Source organism: Macrotis lagotis, unplaced genomic scaffold (genome assembly GCF_037893015.1).
Source record: "Macrotis lagotis isolate mMagLag1 unplaced genomic scaffold, bilby.v1.9.chrom.fasta BILBYCTG106, whole genome shotgun sequence".
Lineage (NCBI taxonomy): Eukaryota > Metazoa > Chordata > Mammalia > Peramelemorphia > Peramelidae > Macrotis > Macrotis lagotis.
In genome coordinates this window covers 88,591-97,965 of record NW_027422013.1, presented here as the reverse complement: position 1 = coordinate 97,965, position 9,375 = coordinate 88,591, and the positions used below count along the sequence as shown (strand labels likewise).

Genomic DNA, 9,375 nt, shown 5'->3' with positions numbered 1-9,375 from the left:
ATACCTTACTTCTGTACTCAGTGTGGAAAAAGTTTCACACAGCGCTGCCGTCTTGCTGCACATCAGAGAATCCACAATGGAGAGAAACCTTTTGAATGTAATCAGTGTAATAAGACTTTCAGAGAGAGATCCAGTCTTGCTAAACATCAGAGAATCCACACTGGAGAGAAACCTTATGAATGTAATCAATGTTGTAAGACTTTCACACAGAGCTCCAGTCTTGCAGTACATCAGAGAATTCACACTGGAGAGAAACCTTATGAATGTAATCAGTGTGGAAAGGCTTTCAGACTGAGTTCCCTTCTTGCTGTACATCAGAGAATCCACACTGGAGAGAAACCTTATGAATGTAATCAGTGTGGAAAGACATTCAGTAGGAGCTTCAGTCTTGCTGAACATCAGAGAATCCACACTGGGGAGAAACCTTATAAATGTAATCAGTGTGGACAGGTTTTCAGACTGAGTGCCAGTCTTTCTGTACATCAGAGAATCCACACTGGGGAGAAACCTTATGAATGTAATCAATGTGGAAAGAAATTCAGAAGGAACTTCAGTCTTGCCAAACATCAGAGAATCCACACTGGGGAGAAACCTTTTGAATGTAATCAATGTGGAAAGACTTTCAGACAGAGTTCCAATCTTGCTGGTCATCAGAGAATCCACACTGGAGAGAAACCTTATCAGTGTAATCATTGTGGAAAGGCTTACACACGCAAAGAGAGACTAGCTGTTCATGAGAGAATCCACACTGGAGAGAAACTTTATGAATGTAATCAGTATAGAAAGGCTTACACATGCAAAGAAAGACTAGGTGATCATCAGAGAATCCATGCTGGAGAGAAATTTTATAAATGTAATCAATGTGGAAAGAGTTTCTTTCATCTCTCAGGTCTTATTAAACATCAGAGAACCCACACTGGAGAGAAACCTTACAAATGTAATCAGTGTGGAAAGGATTTCACATACAGAGGGAGTCTAGCAGGTCATCAGAGAATTCACACTGGAGAGAAACCTTATGACTGTAATCAATGTGGAAAGGCTTTCACATACAGAGGCAGTCTAGCAGGTCATCAGAGAATCCACACTGGAGAGAAACCTTATGAATGTAATCAATGTGGCAAGACTTTCACACAGAGCTGCAGTCTTGCAGTACATCAGAGAATCCACACTGGAGAGAAACCTTATGAATGTAGTCAATGTAGAAAGACTTTTACCCGGAGGTCCCATCTTGTTAGACATCAGAGAATCCACACTGGAGAGAAACCTTATGAATGTAATCAATAGAGAGAACTCCTGGGGCAGCTAGGTGGCACAGTGGATAGAGCACTGGCCCTGAAGTCAGGAGTACCTGAGTTCAAATCTGTTCTCAGACACTACCTAGCTGTGTGGTTTTGGGCAAGCCATTTAACCTCATTTCCCTTGCAAAAACCCAAAATAAATAGAACTCCAGTCTTGCTGTACATCTGAGATTCTATGCTGGAGAGAAACCTTATGAATGCAATTTAGAAAGGGTTTCACAAGGTGGCAGACATCTTGCTGTATATCAGAGAACCTACAGAGGGGAGAAACCCTTTCACACACAGTCTAGCTAGACATTAGAGAATCCACATTGGGGAGAAACCATATAAATATAATGAATGTGGAAAGGCTTTTACATTCCACTCCAGTCTTGGTCACCATCAGAGATTGCACAGTGGAGAATGACCATAATTATCTAGTGTTGGTTAAACCCCCAAATCCATGTTTTCATTTGATTAAGACTGCTGGGAAACATGGAGCAGCAGAGTATGGCAGAAACTTGCCATAGATCTACATCTTGCTACATAAAATCAATGTAGCCAATATTACAAAGAAAAATGAAATCTGGGGAAAAAACTTTTACAAGTGTCTGTAATAAAGATATCATTTCTCAAATATCTAAAGATAGTTTCTCATTTTTATATATGAAATAAAACAACTATTTCTATGATGTGACATAATAAAAAAGTTGATTGTACATAAAACATTATACTATGTAAAACTTTACCATTTAATTTTCTCTTCCTTTTTTCTCCTTCCATCCCTCCATTTCAGAAATGTCTGTCACTAAACACAAATAGAAATATATGTATTATTGTTCCAAACTGTCTTTATCTTTTTTTTTAATTTATTTAAGGTAATGGGGTTAAGTGGCTTGCCAAAGGTCACACAGGTAGGCAATTGTTAAGTGTCTGAGCTGGATTTGAACTGAGGTCCTCCTGACTCCAAGGTTGTTGCTCTATCCACTGCCCCCCCCCCCCCACAGCTGCCCAATTGTCTTTATCTTTAATTTGAATGTAAATAAGTCTTTCACCTCAAAGTCATTCTTCAAACAATATTGGTTTTTCTATATGCGTTATTCTCCTGGTTCTATGCATTTCACTCTTTATTATTTTATTCAAACCTTTCCATCTTTTTCTAAAATCGATGTGCTTCTCATTTCTTAATAGCAGAATGGCATTCCATTACACTCATGTCCCACAACTTCTTGCTCACCCATTCTCTAACTGATGAATATTCCCAAAATGTCCAGTTCTTTATAGCACGAAGATCCCTGCTAAGAATATTTGAGAATACATAGGTTTCTTTGCCTTCCCTAGTCATCTTTGAATATAGAATTTGTATATGTATTGCTGCCTCTTATTGCCAATTTCATTAGCCTTTGGGCATAATTCCAGATTGTTTTTCTTTTTTTTAATTGGATTTTGAATTTTACAATTTCCCCCAGTCTTGCTTCCCTCCACTCCCCCCCCCCCCCACAGAAGGCAGTCTGATAGTCTTTATTTTGTTTCCATGGTATACATTGATGAAAATTGAATGTTTTGAGAGAGCAATCATATCCTTAAAGAAAAAATAAAATAGGGGCATCTAGGTGGCACAATGGATAGCACACCAGCCCTGGAGTCAGGAGTACCTGAGTTCAAATCTGACCTGAGACACTTAATAATTACCTAGTTGTATGGCCTTGAGCAAGCCAATTAACCTCATTTCCCTTGCAAAAACCTAAAAATAGAAAAATTAAAGTATAATACAGGAAAATTATAGAATAGGATACTTTTTTCAAAGATTAAATATAATAGTCTTTGGTCTTTGTTTAAACTCCACAATTCTTTTTTTTTTGTTTTTGTTTTGCAAGGCAATGAGTTTAAGTGACTTGCCAAATATCACATAGGTAATTATTAAGTGTCTGAACACAGATTTGAACTCAGGTCTTCCTGACTCCAGAGCTGGTGCTCTATCCACTGTGCCACCTAGCTGCCCCCCACAATTCTTTCTTTGGATACAGATGGTATTATTCTTCATCATAGATACCCTAAAATTGTTCTGATTTTTGCCAGATTGTTTCTCAAAATGGTTCCATCAGTTCCCAATTCCTCTAATAATGAATTACTAGCCCGATTTTTCCATATTCCCTCCAAAATCTGTTGTTTTGCCCTTCAATCAATTTATTCAATATGAAAGATATACAGTGATATCTCCATATTGTTTTAATTTTCATTTTTCTACTTATTAATGATTTACAGCATTTTTTCTTAAAAGACTTCACTGTAAAACTACCTGTATATATCCTTAGACCATTTTTCAATTGGCGAATGACTTGTGTTCTTGGTTTGAAAAGTTTTGTTTATGTTTTAGTTATGACTCCTTACTCTGAGAAATGGTCTTAAAATATTTCCCCTCAATTTTTTGCTTTCCTTTTGATCTTGTTTACATTTTTATATAAGTGAAATTATCTATTTTATACCTAAATTTCTTCTCATCTCATTTATTCATAAATTGTTTTCTTATCCAAAATTCTGGTAAGTAACAATTCACAGTCTTTAGATTGTCTTGCAATATTTTTCTTCTTTTTTTTTTAGGGTCCTTTTTTTGCCAGGCAATGGGGTTAAGTGACTTTCCCAAGGCCATACGGTTAGGTTATTATAAAGTGTTTGAGGGCAGATTTGAATTCAGGTACCTGACTCCAGGGCCATTGTTTTATCCACTGTGCCACCTAGCTGCTCCTATCATTTTTCTTAATACCTACTTTGTGTGTCTGTTTTCATTTTATCTTGGCAAATGATATTCTTGTCTTTCATATGAATTTTGTTATGATTTTTTAATTCATTTTTTATATTGGCCCTGTCTATCCATGAACCATTAATATTGTTCCCATTATTTTAATCTGATTTTATTTGTATAAAAAGTATTTTGTAATTTTCTTCTTATTTTTGCTGGATTTTTTTATCACTTGTATTTTACTTTTAGAGGTAATTTAAAAAAAATTATTGACACAATAAATTTGTGAGTTTTTATAACTTACAAGAAAATTTTTTAAATGTTCCCTTTTGCTGTAATCATTTCTTGTTTCTGCAAAATTTGGCTTTGAATCCTCAAGATTTTGGCACATTTAGTTCATCCTGACATCAAAATTATTTTTAAATTGGATATTAAGCTTAATTTTGGATAATAGTTATTTTTTTTAGGCTAGCCTTGGAATATAATCATCTCATAAGATGATGTTTTTTCCAGTTCTCTTTTTTATGTTATTTTTATTTTCCCCAGCTACATGTAAAAGCAAGTTTTAATATTTACTTTTAAAACCTTGAATTATGAATTCTCTCCCTTTTTCCCCCACTCCCTCTCAGTGGGAACTCAGTTTATTTGATAGACTTTAAAAATGTGTAGTCATGCAAAACATAATCATAGTAGTCCTGTTGGGAAAGTAAACACATCCCCAATCCCTGCCAAAAAGAAACATAAAGGGGGGGAAAAAGCATGCTTCAATCTGTAATGCTACACCAACTCTGTCTTTGAGAATGGATGTGAGGAATGTAGGGTGTAGTTGGTCTTCACAGGATTCAATGGTGAAATCCATTACAAAGGGGAAATGGCCCCAGCCAATCACAAAACTGGGACAGTTCTCCTAATCCCATCCCCAAAATGAGAAACCTAAGATTAGAAGAAACTAGTCCTTAACCAGGCAAGTGCCCTAGAGATCTTGACCTAATGCAAATGGACAATTGAATATCATCCCACACATCCCCTGTGATGATTGGGGTTCATTAACGTAACATGCATATGATGTCAAGGGGAATCGTATTGGGGACATGTCATGGAATGGGTGGACTTCTTAGATTGTAACTCAAAGTCTGAGAGCCTATGAAATTCCAGGTGGGAGGGGAAAGAGTTTATAAAGATCATGATACTTGATGAAATTACCCTACCCTGTGTCTCATACTTGACACCCATATCCTACAGGATTTGTGAATAAAGGGCTCAATTTTCTGTCACTCCAGATTTATTTATAGATAGCAATTGTGGGTTCACATGGGATCCATAGAACTCCCCCTTGAGGAAGCTCCAGAAGAAACCAGAGGAAGGAGCTCTCACAGCTTGATTTCAAGCAAGATCCCTGTATCTTGAACCATGTTCCCTCAGGTGGATCTCTGAATCGATCTAGAACTCCAATGTTAACCAGGGGAGTGATGGGAAAATTAAGGGAACACTCCCCCCCCAATTGACCCAGAAAAGTAGGAAAACTTTGATTTTTTGCCTCTCAAGGTTTAGAAGTCCTCATTCTACACAATCCCAGAGAGGGAGGCCAAGGTCGGGAAAGGTGCCTAATGGGGGAGAGGAAGAAGCCCTTCCCTCTCAAGTATCCAAATTGAATACTTGGGAAAGAAAACTGGCTAGCTGGGCCTGCGAGGGTCCTGTCTGAGCTAAAGAGACAAGTAACAAGGTACCTTAAAACAAAGAGGAGGTAGGATTTGCAGCAGGCTGGATAATTGGGGAGAAGAATGACCCAGCCAGCCCCTAGGAGACATATTACATGCAGGATCTGAGGGACCTTATTATCTTGGGGATCAAGGAGGTTGCCCTAAACCCCAAAATCTGAACAAGGTTTTTGAAGTATTTCAAGAGAGATATGAGGCACCTTCTAGATTTCTTGAGAGAATGAGGGAAAATGTATATATTCAGGGTTGAATCTCCAGGTTCCTGTGACAAAAGGCATGTTGAGGGTCAATTTTGTCACCAATGCCTGGCCTGATATTAATAAGTAACTGCAGAAATTAGATGGCATGTGTCCATATGAGGAACTATTAATAGAGGGGCAGAGAGTTTTCATCAGGAGAGAGGATGAGAAGCTGAAAAAAGAAGCCAGAATGAAAGTTCAGGCTGTTAGGGAGGTAAGGGAGGAGTGGAGGGAATGTTTTAGATGTGGTAGAGCAGGACATTTGACAAGAGAATGCCCGGAGTTGGAGAGGAGGCACAGATCATGATCCTCATGACCTTTGACTAGGAAACTCAAGGGCTCTTGTTCCTCAAGTCCAACCAAGAGCTCCTGGGAAACCTGGGGGTTGGGGACTAGAGAAATGTGTGTTTGTTCTATGTCCTGTCTGGTGTAAATGTCTGTGTTGAGTATTTCTGGGTCTGGGGTCACAGCTTGTTTTAAACTGGGGGAACTGGGAGTTGGACCCAGAAGTTTCAGAAGGTGGGGGAGAAGGATGTAGGTGTACAGAGGCCCCCACATGGAGATAAGCCCCTCCCTCATTGAGCTGGTGGTAGTTGGGCTGCTGTATAGAGTTGAAGAGAAAAGGAGGGGGAGATTCTTAAAGAGAAAAGGTGTGGTTTGGGGAGAGTTTAGACGAGTTTACAAAAGAACCCTTATGGAAAAAGTGGGAAGTTATAGGGGAATATTCCTTATCCTTATGTCTGGGAAAGATCCCATGCTTTCTTCCTGGGTTAGGGGAAGGGCATGGTGGGTTGACATGGGTCTTGAACCCATCTACCATCTTAAGACTTGAACTCTAGACTGAGTCCACCTGAGAGCACCCCACCCCCCATGCAGAGAGGAGGGTCCAGATGGGAGATTTAAAAGTGCTTAAGCCTTAAAGGGAAAGAGATGCCTCCAGAGGTGGGATATGTGATTGGGAAAAAAGAAAATATAAAATCAGGTATTGGAGACACGTCTATTCAAAGGAAAACATGTTTAATGAATATCTGCTTAGGCCACTTGGCCTTAAAGTAATGACTCTTACTGCTTGAGGTTTCTAAACTGGAATTTTGGGAAGCACAGTGAGGATTTTAAAAGAGGGATATTATTGTTGTAACATTCTGATGAAATTTGTACAGAAAGAGAAGAATTAAATAACCTAGATTGCTAAATTAATTTGGTACTATAAATTATTTTAATACTATTGTATCTGTTGTAAGGAGTTATGTGGTTTGCTATTTTAAACTGTTGTAACACCTTTGGGTTAAAGAAAAGTGGTGTTGTGTTACTAAGAAGAGAATACCTATGTTATCAGGGATATTTACTGATTTCTTTTGGGAAAAAGGTCTAAGATGTTTTATCATTAAGCCTAATAATGCTAACAATTGTATTTTTATTTTGGATAGAGCTTTTGGAATGTGAGTGCTGGAGTGCTGCTGGGGAGTTGTAATTGCATTGGGGTTTTAAATGTGTCATATGTAGGAGATTGGATTCTGAGAGGTTCTGGATAAAGAGATCTGGGAGACAGAAGTGTAAAGGGAGTGGGACATTCACTTTGCTCTTGTCCTAAAGGAAATTAGATGTTTAAAAAAGAATCTTATCTTTAATCTATATTAACAATGTATGTTTAATTTTTAAAAAAGTGAAGAATGTGGACTTCTCTCTTAGTAATTGCAGACAGCTGATGGGGGCTCTGAACAATAGCAATTGTGTGGGCCCCACTGTAAAGTAATTTATTGATGAATAAGATGTATTTATCAGTTATGTGATATTCTTTTGTTATTGCAAAGAGATCATATTTGAAATATTTAGTTATCTCTTGTGAATGTTATTTAAATACTGTATTGTTAAAGCCTGGGATTAATGTGTGATTACTTTGAAGGGAAATATCAAAAAGTCTGACGCCTCCTGGGATAGATTTGTGGGTTCATGAATAATGTAATCATGGAAGTATTGCTTTGTTGTGTTATTCTTGTTGCTATTTTGTTATATTGGAATTAATAACAATGTTAGAAATTTAAAGCCATCTAAGATGTTCTAATGGTTTTAAAGAAGTCTGAAAAGTAATTTGTATATCAGAGGTCACAGTGAATACAGCAGTTAGGAGACCTGAGTTCAGATTATGCCTCAGACACTTAATGATTGCCTAGCTGTGTGGCCTTGGGCAAGTCACTTAGCCCAGCTGCCTTGTCAAAACAAAGATTAGAATTTGTATTTTGAGGTTGGCTAGTAGCCAAACAAGTTTATGTATAGAAGTTTTTAGCTAAATAAGTGAATTGGGAGTATTGTGTGTGTGTATCTTTATATAAAGTAGATATGATTTCAGATAAAGGAATGTCTTTAGTAAGAGGTAGGAGAGGAGGCCTGTAGGGCCAATCAGAGTTAGAATTCTTATTTTAGACAAAGACCCAGGGATGCTCAGAGTTTTAGGTGGGGGTTTCATGAATTGGGACTCCATTATGATTATAATTGGAATTTAGTGAATGGTATTCCCTGGAAGGTCTTATTAGGTAAAACAAGTATTTTAGATCATGGAACTTTTAATCAAGTTTCTCTTATGTCAGATACCAGGATGGCCAACAAAAGGCAATGCTCCTGGCTAGATGTTATTTTCTTGGTGCCAAGGAAGCCAATGGGGTAGATGTCTGGTGACAGGGATGTATAGCCAAAGGGGTGGCTTCTCAGTGAGCCTTGTGGTTGGACCCTTTTGACTTGATTTCCCCAAAAAGACCTTTGGATGATGCCTCACCTGGGAGAATAAATCTGACCTAAGACATTTGACTTCCCCACATGACCTCTGCCTGGACTCTGACATTCAATATTTATATTTATAAGGGAATTCTCCTCTGGTGTCTACTAAGCAAACCAGAAAAAGAAGTTTTAGGCGAATTGGATCTAACAGACAGGTTAGGTGTGTTAGGTGTGTGGCTCTGACACCTGCTATCAGCTACACGTTAAGATAGGAATGAAGTTTCTTCCATTTTTATTTAGAGGGGATACTGAGGTAAGGGGAACTTCTTAGGATAATTACAGTTTTAAGGCTGAGTTGAAGGAATGTGAGTCAGATAAAGATACCAGGAAAAAGAAAATCTATGGTATATTTGGGAATATCTTGGAAAAATTTCATTTTAGTTAAGGATGTTTGAGCCATTATTGTAAAAGAAAAAGTTAAGATGGCTTTATTTTTAAAGCTGATGCTGGGTGCTTGGAACTAAGATGATTGTTGAATGTATGTGTTACAAGCTTCCATCTGGATGATTATTCTCACTGGGAGTTTGCTCATATAGTGAAACACTAATAAAGGTTTATTGTGATAAAGGGAAGTCTGTGTGTCAATATGGCAACACGGCAAAATGTGAATTGTAATAAGCTCCAAAATC

The 9,375-nt window shown here is 37.8% G+C and overlaps 1 protein-coding gene across 1 annotated transcript in view; it reads left to right on the top strand.

The window, feature by feature from the left end:
- Positions 1-4,175, top strand: part of LOC141504102 (uncharacterized) — a 51,704-nt gene extending 47,529 nt beyond the window's left edge. The window contains 1 exon segment of the mRNA XM_074208934.1: positions 1-4,175. Within this exon segment, the coding sequence (XP_074065035.1) occupies positions 1-1,284 (1,284 nt within the window). The 3' untranslated portion in view covers positions 1,285-4,175.
- Positions 4,176-9,375: the final 5,200 nt, after the last annotated feature.